At 46.4% G+C, this 14,272-nt stretch overlaps 1 protein-coding gene across 4 annotated transcripts in view; it reads left to right on the forward strand.

Moving 5' to 3' along the window:
• SNX16 (sorting nexin 16) overlaps positions 1–14,272 on the forward strand; it is a 36,611-nt gene that overhangs the window by 19,385 nt on the left and 2,954 nt on the right. For 3 of the 4 annotated variants that reach the window (XM_014064971.2, XM_014064969.2, XM_014064970.2), the window contains exon 8: positions 257–361. In XM_014064971.2, coding sequence (XP_013920446.1) covers positions 257–361 — 105 coding nt within the window. Of the gene's footprint in view, positions 1–256; positions 1,708–14,272 lie in introns of those variants that run through there. The other variant, XM_087706910.1, reaches the window with a different exon arrangement.

Here is a 14,272-nt window from a genome sequence, read left to right on the forward strand (position 1 = left end):
GTCATTGGATGAAATTGAAATTAAAAGTCAATTAATTGATGCCACTAGCTCTCCAATTGGCTGTTTGCTGAAGAGATTGCACAGCATTATAACTCATAGGATATGAGTATTATATAAAATATGAGCCCAGCAATTTGCAGATAGACAGTGTCCCCCAAACTTGTAGTTTTAAAATACAGCAGATATTAGGATTGAGTGATAGAAAGAGCTTGCTGGCTCACATTTTTATGATAAATATATTGATCTGAATCTGCAGGTCTGAAAAAGAGGATTGGAAAACCCCTTGGAATGAGTCACTGGTAGAAAACTTTGTGCCAGAAATTGAAGTAGCTGAAGTGGCATATGCTGCTGATATAGAGATGTAAGCATGACTTGTTTTGCTTTATTTTATTTTATTTTATTTTTTAAGAAGATCTATCTGGAAGTTGTTGAACAAAAACAGTAGAACCGAAGCTGATAGGAATGTTTACATAAATCACTCACAATACATTTTTGACACAAGAAGAATAATCAATGCTGCTGCTTTAATTCATTTGATATCTAAGATATATAGATATGTGGAAAACTATATTAATATATAAAAAATGTTGGTTAAGTTTATGTTATGCCTAGACTCCTAAGTAATGTGTATAATTTAGCAGTAGATAAAGGTTAAATGGCAATTATCATTTGGCTTGTCACACCTGTTTACTACTAATATGTGACTATTTTGTATGGGCAGCTTTTGGTATCTGATTTTACAGATTTATATAGGATACAGTTTTATGCTCTGGAAATATAATTATGCCATCAGGCTTCAGAAACAGTATATGATCTCTCATGTTTTTAAAGTGATAAATTTAAATATGTATGCTTTAATGCAATAAACTAGAAAAGCTTATAGTACCAAAATAATATTTCAGAAATAGGAATCAGTTTGGGAGGTTTTTTATAATGGGAGAGGGAGAATAATAGCCTAGTTATACTGTAGATAGTCATATACACTTGAAAATAATGTAAAAACTGATTTAACATTGTATTTGTTTTTTCTTTAAATTTTATGATAATTTTGCTACATAATCAATGACTGCCTTATATATATATATTAAAAAACCACTACCTCCTACTTTGTTACTTATGCATAAGTGTGCTTTTTAATACATATTCAATATATATATATATATATATGAATGATAATGGCCATTTGTTAAAGCCATACTTCTGCACCGTTAATGAAATCTAGTTGCAGTTTGTATGAAGATACCAGGGATTCTGTGCTTACATACAAATTGTGTTATGCCCAACAATGCACTTTATTGTAAACAGACACCTTGTGTCAAGATTTTTGGCATACACAGAGACACATACACACACACCCATGCATACCTTTTGATTAAGGAAAGGTGAAGTGATCTGCACAATCATGTCTCTTTCTATTATGCTTGTTACACATGTTTGCTGTAGTGTGGGTCAGCTTTATGGAATCTTCAGAAACATTTTGCTGAGCGGCTGTTTGCTCAAAGTGCCTTTGTCTCCTCTTCCCATGAAAAGAAAGCAAGCTTTGTTCTTCTTTATGCCATTTACTCTTTGTTTGTCTTAATGTTGTTAGCACACAAGTCTCCATGTGCTTAGACTTTTCAATGTTCACTTTGTAATTTTGGGGTCTGAGGAAAAGCACTCTGTAGAATTGTACAAAGCTGTCTGAAGGAAATAAAGATTTGGACATAAGATCTTTTGCCGTCTTTTGTGGGAAAATGTTCAAAAGCCAAAGTAAAGGTCAAGGTTTTCTCATATTAAAGTTGACTTCAGTGACACAAGCACCCATCAAAGTTTCAAATATATTCTTTGTATGAAAACATGAGGTATACTTTGAGTATCATACAGATTTCTCAATTACTGCTTATTCCTAAAACTTCTACTGCCATCTCCAAATTTGTCCATAAAGTCTCTCAGTATTTAAATCATTCTTCAGGAATCAAAGAGATATAACGAATAGTTATTTTCCCTTCATTTATGAACTTCCACTGGACATAGATCCTCTATGAAAAAGGCATGGCTGGATCTAGTCCTATATTATACGTATTACTTGGCATGTTGATATATTTTTAAATAATTCCTGTGATGGTTTTTTTTTTTAGCAAATTCCTTCCAAAATCCTAAAACAGGCCTAACAGCAAAATATCTGATTCACCAGATATTTTGCTCATATCCAGATAAACATTTGGATGTGATATTTCCATATACTGTATGAAAACTTTAATTGATATTTATTCAGGCTTCCCTACATACACAAAAGCAAATACACAATGTCTAAATTCTGAAATCCCATTACATCCAATAGTTGTAATATACAATTTTCAGATTTGAAGATTTTTTTTAAAGGTATATTTTGTATAAGAGTTTATATGATAATTTTATAGGGCTGGTCTTTTAGGGTCCACAAACTAATTATTGAAAAGTTTGTTTCAGGCATCTCCACACAGGAAAGATTCAAAATCATAGATATGAAACAGTGTTGTAGCTTTCACTATACACAGTGTTATTGCCTCCCAAGATGGGACTATTTGAAGAACAGAGTAAATGTCAGATTTACATGATGTGCTAGGTTGGCAGAAGCTGGGACAAGTAACGGGAGCTCACTCCATTACGCAGCCAATAAACCAATATATCAATAATAGTCATAATTAGTTTAACCAATTTAATATATCTTCCTTGTATCACTGAAGATCTTACATAAATCTCTATTCCCATGTTATAACTTAAGGTAAACAGACAGCCGGCGAAATTAACAGGGTATGCGGTACCCTCCTCTTAATTTTGCTTTTTCCTTTCCTCGCTTCTCCTTCAAACTACCCACTTTCACCACCTCTTTCTACTATTAGCTTACATCTAATATTATTATTTTCAGCTGGGGAAAAAGACATGCAGGGGAAAAATGCTATTTCTTATGTAGAAGAGAATATAGAAGCTAGGTGCAGCAAGTATGAAAAGGAAATGGAGTATAATTGAGCAGAGTAGGAAATTATTTTGGAATTGCAATTTCAGGTGAACTGGGACAGGGATGCCAGAGGCATTTAATTTCAGAATTTAGAGGAACTTAAAGTTTCTCTTACATAGTAAAGAAATCTTAGCCGTTAAAATGAGAAAATCAAGTATGCTTTCTCTAAGTAGCCAAACATTAAAAATATCCTTTATTTGATTCCCCAAATAATTATCCAAAGACAGGAGACATTTAAGATCAGAATAGTATCGCACTGGAGAGATCTATTTTATATATCAATATTTTAAAATACAGAGCTTTTTATATAGATTGCACTTCACGGTAATTGCACTATGAGTTTAATTCAAAAACATACTGTATGCATAGCCCTATTCTACACTGTTTTGTATGCACCCATTTGTTTCTACAATGTAGACAGAAAACAGGACCTCTTTTTCCCTGTTCTGAACTGCATCAAAAACTTTAGCTGTGTAACTGTATGTAATTTGCAGCATAAAGCTATAGTACTTTAAATGTACTTTATAAAGCTTTAGCGACATATTGTCCATACAGGTTATGCTTTTTATGGGCCAGCTTTGTTAACATGCTTTTAATATTGCTGCAAAACTAAAGATAGGGTTATATGAGATTCTAATCCATGTTAATGACTACTCACTTAGAAGAAAGGAGGCCTATGTTTGTAGTCATTAAAAGGTTTTAGAACTTTATAATGTCCCAAAATTCTTAAAATCAACACATGCAGCACATTTGTTTCTGTGACCTTCCATCCTATCATAGTGTAGCGGACATGCAGGTAATTTAAGCACAATGTGTAATTTTTGCCTTCTTGAATGTTTGTGCAAACAGTTGACAGAGCAATTTGAGAGTGTAAAGCAGTACTATACTATGTACCGTATTTTCACCCATATAACCCGCGGGTTATATGCGTTTTTTACATGCACAGCGCCCCCCTGCGGGGTATAAAAGTGGGCGGGGTATACGCAAAATATTTTACACAGATTAACTACCGGTAAAGGGAGAGCTTGGGACCACCACTTTCCTCGCGGCAGTGGGCTGGCTCGGCGGCTCGGGCTCCTTTTCTCCCTTTTCCTGCTTGGGTTTCGGGACGCCTTCGTGAAAACCCCACCCCTGGCTATGGGCGAAGTGACCAGGAAGAAGCAGGAGGTGAGAGGAAGCCCAGATTCTGCAGCCCCTCGCCTTCTCTGGGCTTGGAAGCAGGAAGGGAAGGGGAGGAGGCGGCGGCGCGGCTGTGGCTCCGTTTTCACACACACACACACACACCCCTCCCTTCTTCTGCTTTGCTCTGTGAAAGGGCTTCACTGCCGAAGCATTTTGGTTTTTTAAAAAAAAACACCGTCCCTTTCTCTCTCCAGTTAACAGGGCCAACCCAAGTGGTGCATTTTATCTGGGAGACGCCACGCAACGAGGGAATCTCCTTTTGGGGGGGGGTGAGACGCTGACAGAAAAAGGGCAAGCAGTGGCCGTGTGAGGCGGCCTTGAGAGCTCCAAACGACCTACCGTACTGGCTGGCGAGGTTAGTTCTCTAAAGGCCGTTGAAAGCTCCGGGGAAACCCCTTTTTCCGCCCTCGGAGCCCCCGGTGCTTCCTCAACCCCCCCACACTTTTTCCTCTTTGGTTCACCCCACCCCCGCCCTCAAGGGCCCGGGACTCTGGGAAAGTGTGCAGCTGGGGGGCTGGGGAGGAGAGAGCGTCTACCGTTCCTCATGGGAGGCACTTCGAGCCCCACCGTATCTGAGAGGCTCTTAGTCGTCGGTGTGGGAGAGGAGAGAAAGGTTAAAATGTTTTTGAAACATAAAAAGAATCCTTTGTGGGCAAACTTAAAGCTGCTGGGCTGCACGGGCTTGCTGTAAATTGAGGGCATGTTTTGCCTTTATTTATTTTGCCGCCTCCCCTTCCCTTCCTCGGAGGGGAACGCTCGGAGCAAAAGGGACCCCCGCCTCGTTAAAGCCGCATCCGACGCTTCACCTACAAACGATCCCGATTCTCCCGCGTCCTTCCTTCCTTCCCTCCCTTCAATGTACCGTACTCTTCCTATAAAGAGAAGGGAAGCGTGAACAAACTCCGGGCAGGAGATGGGCTCGCGTAGAGGTACCAGAAGTTTAACCGTTTCACCTAAGCCACAGCTCGTCCTCTCTTGGGACAGCCTTCCGCCGACATTAAACGATGCGTGAACTTGCGAACAACTGTGGCAGGCACGGAAGGGAGGGAGGGAGCGAAAAAAGAAGCGAGAAACGGATATTTTCTCCCTCTCGTGAAGTGGGGAGGATCTGGTGCTTTCCGGCTCGGGCTCCTTTTCTCCCTTTTCCTGCTTGGGTTTCGGGACGCCTTCGTGAAAACCCCACCCCTGGCTATGGGCGAAGCGACCAGGAAGAAGCAGGAGGTGGGAGGAAGCCCGGATTCTGCAGCCCCTCGCCTTCTCTGGGCTTGGAAGTCTGGCAGGAAGGGAAGGGGAGCAGGCGGCGGCGCGGCCGTGGCTCCATTTTCACACACACACACACACCCCTCCCTTCTTCTGCTTTGCTCTGTGAAAGGGCTTCACTGCTGAAGCATTTTGGTTTACAAAAAAAAACATCGTCCCTTTCTCTCTCCAGTTAACAGGGCCAACCCAAGTGGTGCATTTTATCTGGGAGACGACACACACACACACACACGACACGTGCGGCAGGAGGAGCGGCGTCCTCCGCGCTCTCGGCTGCCACAAACGCCACGCAACCAGGGAATCTCCTTTTGGGGGGGGCAAAGCAGGGCAGTTTCTCGCCGTTCTGCGAAGCTGGGAAAGGATGCGGGAGTTTCCTTCTTCTTCCTGCCCCCCTCCGTCTCCCCGCTGCCACCTTTCAGTCTCCCCAGCCTCGTCCGGGAGAAGCGGCTTGGTGGCGTCTTCCTTTCGTACCCCGGTGCGCCTCCCTCGCCACCGCAAGTCGCCTTTTCCCCCCCCCCCACCCAAATAATAATACTAAATAAGCAGGTGCGCCGCTTGGGCTGGCTTGGCTTCTCGGTTAGATAAGACCAGCCGGTGCCCCCCCTTTTTTTTGCCGGTTTATTTCGTCGTCATCCGCCAACCCCAGAAATCCGTGCAGTTCGAAAGCTGAGCGAGGCGAACGACCCCGGCGAGGGTAGCAGTAGCGTCTGAAGAAGAAGCCTCCCCTTCGCAAAGGCTCTTCGGCTTCAGGCAGCCAGCGGCTTCACGAGAGGGAGAAATCCGTTGTTATTTTTTTGCTCCCTTCTGGCGAAGAGCCTCTCAGATACGGCGGTGCCTCCCGTGAGGAACGGTAGATGCTCTCTCGCCTGCCAGAAGGGAGCAAAAAAATAACAACGGATTTCTCCCTCTCGTGAAGGGGGGAGGAATCTGGTGCTTTCTCCGCTCGGCGACTAAGAGCCTCTCGCCTGCCAGAAGGGAGCAAAAAAAATAACAAAGGAGCAGAGAAAGCACCAGATTCCTCCCCCCTTCACGAGAGGGAGAAATCCGTTGTTATTTTTTTGCTCCCTTCTGGCAGGCGAGAGAGCATCTACCGTTCCTCACGGGAGGCACCGCCGTATCTGAGAGGCTCTTCGCCAGAAGGGAGCAAAAAAATAACAACGGATTTCTCCCTCTCGTGAAGCCGCTGGCTGCCTGAAGCATTTATTTGGGGGGGGGGCAAAAGGCGACTTGCGGTGGCGAGGGAGGCGCACTGGGGTACGAAAGGAAGACGCCACCAAGCCGCTTCTCCCGGACGAGGCTGGGGAGACTGAAAGGTGGCAGCGGGGAGACGGAGGGGGGCAGGAAGAAGAAGGAAACTCCCGCATCCTTTCCCAGCTTCGCAGAACGGCGAGAAACTGCCCTGCTTTGCCCCCCCCCCCCAAAAGGAGATTGGGACACGACACGTGCGGCAGGAGGAGCGGCCCTTTCTCTCTCCAGTTAACAGGGCCAACCCAATCCCGCGTCCTTCCTTCCCTCCCTTCAGAGCGAGGAAGCGGCAGCTCGTCCTCTCTTGGGACAACTTGCGAAAAACTGGAGGGAGGGAGCGAAAAAAGAAGCCAGAAACGGATATTTTCTCCCTCTCGTGAAGGGGGGGGGATCTGGTGCTTTCTCCGCTCGGCGACTAAGAGCCTCTCAGATACGGCGGGGCTCGAAGTGCCTCCCGTGAGGAACGGTAGATGCTCTCTCGCCTGCCAGAAGGGAGCAAAAAAAGAAGCCAGAAACGGATTTCTCCCTCTCGTGAGCCTGCTCAAGCGGGGGGGGGGGGGGAGTTGGAGGAAGGGGAATATCTTCCCGATTCTCCCATCTCCTCGCCCGTAGAACTGAAACGAGAGCTGCCCAAATATCTCCCGGCCCTTCAGGGCTGCCGTAGCGTGGAAGAATATACCGCACTCCTTCACTTCAGAGCGGGGCTAGGAGAGCTTTTCCTCCCACGGAGTTCAATAAAATAAAATAAGGTAGATGGAAGGGAGGGAGGAAGGGTCCCTCCCTCTTACTTTCTGCCCATTGAGATGAACCAGAGTCCTTCTCCCCGTAAAATCCCCCATTTCTCCCACGATCCTTGCAGGCAAAGAACAAATGGCAGGAAGGGAGAATCCGGCTCCTTTATCGTAGGGAGAAGAAAAACCAACCAACCCCCCAACTTCTCCCTTCGTTTTCATTCCTTGCCCTTTCCAATTGTCAAGCTTTTTGCCTCATTCTTCCTACTTCCCACGGAGAAGTAAAACTCCTTAACGGGGTAGGCTTTTAAGGCACCTCCACCCTCTTCAACTCCTCCCCCCCTCCCTCATACACACATAAAGTGTCCCGCTTTGCCTTCCTTCTCTCCCCCCCCCCGCCCCCAAACGTGTCTGCTGCTTCAGCTTCACATGCCTCAATTCTGTTCCAGCTGCATAATTTTGGTTTAGGACCCAGGGCTGCTTCTTCTTCTTTTTTTTTTTTAAGGAGAGGTGATATGTGTGTGTGTGTGTGTCTCCTTTATCGTAGGAAACGTTTCTGAGGTTTATGGAGCTTAAAGGTTCAAGTGCTTTTTGCCTCATTCTTCCTACTTCCCACGGAGAAGTAGGAAGAATGACTTGACTTCCACAGGACTTCTTCTCGTTCAAACACACACAAACACACAAGCACGCGCGCACACACACACACAAAACACAGAGGCGGGGACGCGGGTCGAGTGCCTCAAGATATCCCCACCTAGCAGCCTTTTCAGGGGAGGGAGTGGGGGGGATCGGGACTTCTACGTATCTCTAATTAGGCTGGCTTTGAAGACCTATTCAGCCCGTCTGAAAGGCTCTGAAGATAACCGGGGTAGGCTTTTAAGGCACCTCCACCCTCTTCAACTCCTCCCCCCCTCCCTCATACACACATAAAGTGTCCCGCTTTGCCTTCCTTCTCTCTCCCCCCCCCCCAAACGTGTCTGCTGCTTCAGCTTCACATGCCTCAACTCTGTTCCAGCTGCATAATTTTGGTTGGCTGCGTACAGCCCACAAATCCCAACTACCCATTAAAACTTGAATAAACTAACCTGTTGCGTTATTTGAATTTTTTATTTATTAAAACAAAGTTACCATATTTTCACATCAATATAAAAGAGCCCTATACAACCCAAATTAAACTTTAAAACATATTTGTCCTATTACTATAAATTGATTAAAATACTTTAATTGTCCTCTTCTTCACTCGATGAAGAAAAACCCTCAAAGGCATCGTCGCCCGAATCATCATTAAATGCCGCTAAAAGGGCCTCTAGGTGTTCTGAGGTGACAGCTTCTTGTCGCAGATCGTCATCTTCGTCTGCGTCTGAGTTGTCGCTTAGGTCTGAAGCACCTTCTTTTTCATCAGCAATGATGCCCGCCTTTTTAAATCCATTCAGGATAGTATCAGGAGAGATTTTTTTCCATGCATTAAGCACCCAATTGCAGGCTTCTCCATGGGTTGCACGACGCAAACGACCAGACGGTGTAAAAGTATGAGTCCCAGACTGCATCCATTCATCCCATTCAGCGCGAACATAAGTTTTAAATGGATGATTTACTGCAATATCAAGTGGCTGAAGTTTGGAAGTTAAACCACCAGGGATAACAGAAAGATGGGCCCCAAGGCTGTTCAGTTTCTTTTTAACGTTTTCGCACTTATGTGCAGCCATGCTGTCAAATATTACCAAAGATTTCTTCGAGAAAAATCCGCCTGGTCGGGTTCGGAAACATTTCTCTATCCATAACAGCATGACTTCATTGTCCATCCAACCATTTTTGTTGCAATGTACGAAGACACCAGGTGGAAATTTTTCACGGGGCATCGTGATTCGTTTAAATATAACCATTGGTTTAAGTTTTATTCCGCTTGCTGTACATGCCAGAACTACAGTAAAGCAGGTCCGCTCATGACCAGTAGTCGATATTGCCACCGTTTTAATTCCTTTTTCAGCGACTGACCTCGTGGCAGGAATGTCGAAGGCCATCGGAACTTCATCCATATTAATTATCTCAGAATGCAAAATTCCACGTTCTCTAATGTTCCCAATGGTAAAATCTCTAAAGTTAGCGACTAGTTGCTCCCAATCATTTGGTAAACGTTGTCCAACTGTTGTGCGCATACGCACGGATAAATTGTTCCGTTTCATAAATTTGCCCACCCAGGTTAAGCCACATTTGAAATTGGATATTTTTCGTTCAACGGCAATAAGCCTAGCTTTCATTTGGATGGCCAATGTAGAAACTCCTTGGTTATTCGCCCGCCTGTCTAAAACCCAGTTCTTAAGCTCTACCTCTAAATCCGGCCATTTTGCTCCAGGACCTCGTCTGGCACGTTTCCTAGGATTCATTTTCTCCAAGGCAGGCTTATCTTTTCTCCATTCTCTTATTGACTTTTCGTCAACTTCAAATTCTCGGGCAGCAGATCTGTTGCTGGTTGCTTCAGCACGTGTTACTACTTTAAGTTTGAATTCGGCGGTGTAGGACTTTCGCTTAGGCATGGTTACCGGTACTTGAGGTAGCTTGAGGTAATATAATGAAATGGCGCCAATGTAGGTAATGTTTGAGGATTGGTTATAATGGGGAGGTCCGATGGCTAATGTAATGTTTGCCAATTGGTTTTAATTGGGAGGTCGATGGAATAGAGCTAACGTAATGTTTGCCAATTGGTTATAATGGGGGGGGTCCGTTTGCCAATTGGTTATAATGTGGAGAGGCGAGCGGAAGAAAGGAGGAAAGAACGGAAATCCAGACGGAAATGGCTAATGTAATGTTTGCTGATTGGTTTTAATTGGGAGGTCGATGGAATAGAGCTAACGTAATGTTTGCCAATTGGTTATAATGGGGGGGGTCCGTTTGCCAATTGGTTATAATGTGGAGAGGCGAGCGGAAGAAAGGAGGAAAAAACGGGAATCCAGACGGAAATGACTTTTCAAGGGATATTTCCTTCCTGCGGGGCGAGAGAGGGGTGGTCGAGAGGTGAAGAAGAGGGTGAGGCGTTGGGCTCCGGTTGGTATGGAGAAGGGTGAGCAATTGTCTTTTGGGGTCTTTTTGGGGGGGGAGATTGGCACGGTTGGACTCTCCTTCCTTCTGATCACCTCTTCAGCTGACTGTTCGGGCTGTGCAGTTCCGCCCGCAGGCGATGCCCCTTTGATCCGAACCGCGCCTCCGCGGTTAATCTTCAGAGCCTTTCAGACGGGCTGAATAGGTCTTCAAAGCCAGCCTAATTAGAGATACGTAGAAGTCCCGATCCCCCCCACTCCCTCCCCTGAAAAGGCTGCTAGGTGGGGATATCTTGAGGCACTCGGCCCGCGTCCCCGCCTCTGTGTTTTGTGTGTGTGTGTGCGCGCGTGCTTGTGTGTTTGTGTGTGTTTGAACGAGAAGAAGTCCTGTGGAAGTCAAGTCATTCTTCCTACTTCTCCGTGGGAAGTAGGAAGAATGAGGCAAAAAGCACTTGAACCTTTAAGCTCCATAAACCTCAGAAACGTTTCCTACGATAAAGGAGACACACACGCACACACATATCACCTCTCCTTAAAAAAAAAAAGAAGAAGAAGAAGAAAAAGCCCTGGGTCCTAAACCAAAATTATGCAGCTGGAACAGAGTTGAGGCATGTGAAGCTGAAGCAGCAGACACGTTTGGGGGCGGGGGGGGGGGGAAGGAAGGCAAAGCGGGACACTTTATGTGTGTATGAGGGAGGGGGGGAGGAGTTGAAGAGGGTGGAGGTGCCTTAAAAGCCTACCCCGGTTATCTTCAGAGCCTTTCAGACGGGCTGAATAGGTCTTCAAAGCCAGCCTAATTAGAGATACGTAGAAGTCCCGATCCCCCCCACTCCCTCCCCTGAAAAGGCTGCTAGGTGGGGATATCTTGAGGCACTCGACCCGCGTCCCCGCCTCTGTGTTTTGTGTGTGTGTGTGCGCGCGTGCTGGGGAAGGGGAAAGAGGCAAAAAGCTTGACAATTGGAAAGGGCCAGGAATGAAAACGAAGGGAGAAGTTGGGGGGTTGGTTGGTTTTTCTTCTCCCTACGATAAAGGAGCCAGATTCTCCCTTCCTGCCGTTTGTTCTCAGCTGTTTCCTTCTCCTCCGTTCCTTTCCTCTTCCCCAGCTTGCGCAGGCTTCTTTCTCCGTTTCTTCCCCCACCCCGATCTCAGCTGTTTCCTTCTCCTCCGTTCCTTTCCTCTTCCCCAGCGTGCGCAGGCTTCTTTCTCCGTTTCTTCCCCCACCCCGATCTCAGCTGTTTCCTTCTCCTCCGTTCCTTTCCTCTTCCCCAGCGTGCGCAGGCTTCTTTCTCCGTTTCTTCCCCCACCCCGATCTCAGCTGTTTCCTTCTCCTCCGTTCCTTTCCTCTTCCCCAGCGTGCGCAGGCTTCTTTCTCCGTTTCTTCCCCCACCCCATCTCAGCTGTTTCCTTCTCCTCCGTTCCTTTCCTCTTCCCCAGCGTGCGCAGGCTTCTTTCTCCGTTTCTTCCCCCACCCCGATCTCAGCTGTTTCCTTCTCCTCCGTTCCTTTCCTCTTCCCCAGCGTGCGCAGGCTTCTTTCTCCGTTTCTTCCCCCACCCCGATCTCAGCTGTTTCCTTCTCCTCCGTTCCTTTCTTCTTCCCCAGCGTGCGCAGGCTTCTTTCTCCGTTTCTTCCCCCACCCCGATCTCAGCTGTTTCCTTCTCCTCCGTTCCTTTCCTCTTCCCCAGCGTGCGCAGGCTTCTTTCTCCGTTTCTTCCCCCACCCCGATCTCAGCTGTTTCCTTCTCCTCCGTTCCTTTCCTCTTCCCCAGCGTGCGCAGGCTTCTTTCTCCGTTTCTTCCCCCACCCCGATCTCAGCTGTTTCCTTCTCCTCCGTTCCTTTCCTCTTCCCCAGCGTGCGCAGGCTTCTTTCTCCGTTTCTTCCCCCACCCCGATCTCAGCTGTTTCCTTCTCCTCCGTTCCTTTCCTCTTCCCCAGCGTGCGCAGGCTTCTTTCTCCGTTTCTTCCCCCACCCCGATCTCAGCTGTTTCCTTCTCCTCCGTTCCTTTCCTCTTCCCCAGCGTGCGCAGGCTTCTTTCTCCGTTTCTTCCCCCACCCCGATCTCAGCTGTTTCCTTCTCCTCCGTTCCTTTCCTCTTCCCCAGCGTGCGCAGGCTTCTTTCTCCGTTTCTTCCCCCACCCCGATCTCAGCTGTTTCCTTCTCCTCCGTTCCTTTCCTCTTCCCCAGCGTGCGCAGGCTTCTTTCTCCGTTTCTTCCCCCACCCCGATCTCAGCTGTTTCCTTCTCCTCCGTTCCTTTCCTCTTCCCCAGCGTGCGCAGGCTTCTTTCTCCGTTTCTTCCCCCACCCCGATCTCAGCTGTTTCCTTCTCCTCCGTTCCTTTCCTCTTCCCCAGCGTGCGCAGGCTTCTTTCTCCGTTTCTTCCCCCACCCCGATCTCAGCTGTTTCCTTCTCCTCCGTTCCTTTCCTCTTCCCCAGCGTGCGCAGGCTTCTTTCTCCGTTTCTTCCCCCACCCCATCTCAGCTGTTTCCTTCTCCTCCGTTCCTTTCCTCTTCCCCAGCGTGCGCAGGCTTCTTTCTCCGTTTCTTCCCCCACCCCGATCTCAGCTGTTTCCTTCTCCTCCGTTCCTTTCCTCTTCCCCAGCGTGCGCAGGCTTCTTTCTCCGTTTCTTCCCCCACCCCGATCTCAGCTGTTTCCTTCTCCTCCGTTCCTTTCTTCTTCCCCAGCGTGCGCAGGCTTCTTTCTCCGTTTCTTCCCCCACCCCGATCTCAGCTGTTTCCTTCTCCTCCGTTCCTTTCCTCTTCCCCAGCGTGCGCAGGCTTCTTTCTCCGTTTCTTCCCCCACCCCGATCTCAGCTGTTTCCTTCTCCTCCGTTCCTTTCCTCTTCCCAGCGTGCGCAGGCTTCTTTCTCCGTTTCTTCCCCCACCCCGATCTCAGCTGTTTCCTTCTCCTCCGTTCCTTTCTTCTTCCCCAGCGTGCGCAGGCTTCTTTCTCCGTTTCTTCCCCCACCCCGATCTCAGCTGTTTCCTTCTCCTCCGTTCCTTTCCTCTTCCCCAGCGTGCGCAGGCTTCTTTCTCCGTTTCTTCCCCCACCCCGATCTCAGCTGTTTCCCTTCTCTTTTACTCGTCGCGGGTTATATGCGTGGGCGGGTTATATGCGTGGGTGGGGTATACGGGAAATATTTTACACGATCCGGAAAACCCGCGGGTTATATGCGTGTGCGGGTTATTTGCGTGGGCGGGTTATATGGGTGAAAATACGGTAATCATCACTACATTACACTGCAATTATTATCTATATACACACTATTTGAATGATTGAAGAATAATTAAAAAAACTAGTTTTCTTCATTGGATGTTATGAACAGTTGCTTAAAATCTATTTTTAATGATTGAATCTGAAATTAGTTTAATGGAATTGATAAATTGTAAATGTATGTGCATTATGACAGTTAAAATATCATTTGTTCTTTAGTCTATCTGCTAATAATACAGCATTCTGATTTTTTATTGTTACTGCTTTCCTCTTTTCAAGAATCGAAGCTCTGTATGTTTTAAGCATGTTTTAAAGAACTTTTCAGGTTTTTGTCTCTTGTAAAACTCAACAAAGTAGCATAACTGTCTTCATTAGAAATCTGCAATTGAGTTTATAAGATTACAGCATCTAAATGTATCAAAAATACATTCCCAAGCTTCCATCAATCACTTTTACAAAACTTGCTTATGTTACCCAGGATCCAGGTTTACCAGATTGCTAGTGAGTTGCTTTTTTAATGTTTTGTGACTGAATATTTTTAAAAGCTAACGTTTATTTGCTGGCAGACATTGTTTAAAACTCTAAAATGATATCATTAGTTGCCAGAAAGTTCTATTTGTATGAAAAAAAGGTGA

Source organism: Thamnophis sirtalis, unplaced genomic scaffold, assembly GCF_051295495.1.
Source record: "Thamnophis sirtalis isolate CommonGarterSnake01/CBP01778 unplaced genomic scaffold, rThaSir2_p1.2 scaffold_2, whole genome shotgun sequence".
In the NCBI taxonomy this organism is placed as follows: Eukaryota; Metazoa; Chordata; class Lepidosauria; order Squamata; family Natricidae; genus Thamnophis; species Thamnophis sirtalis.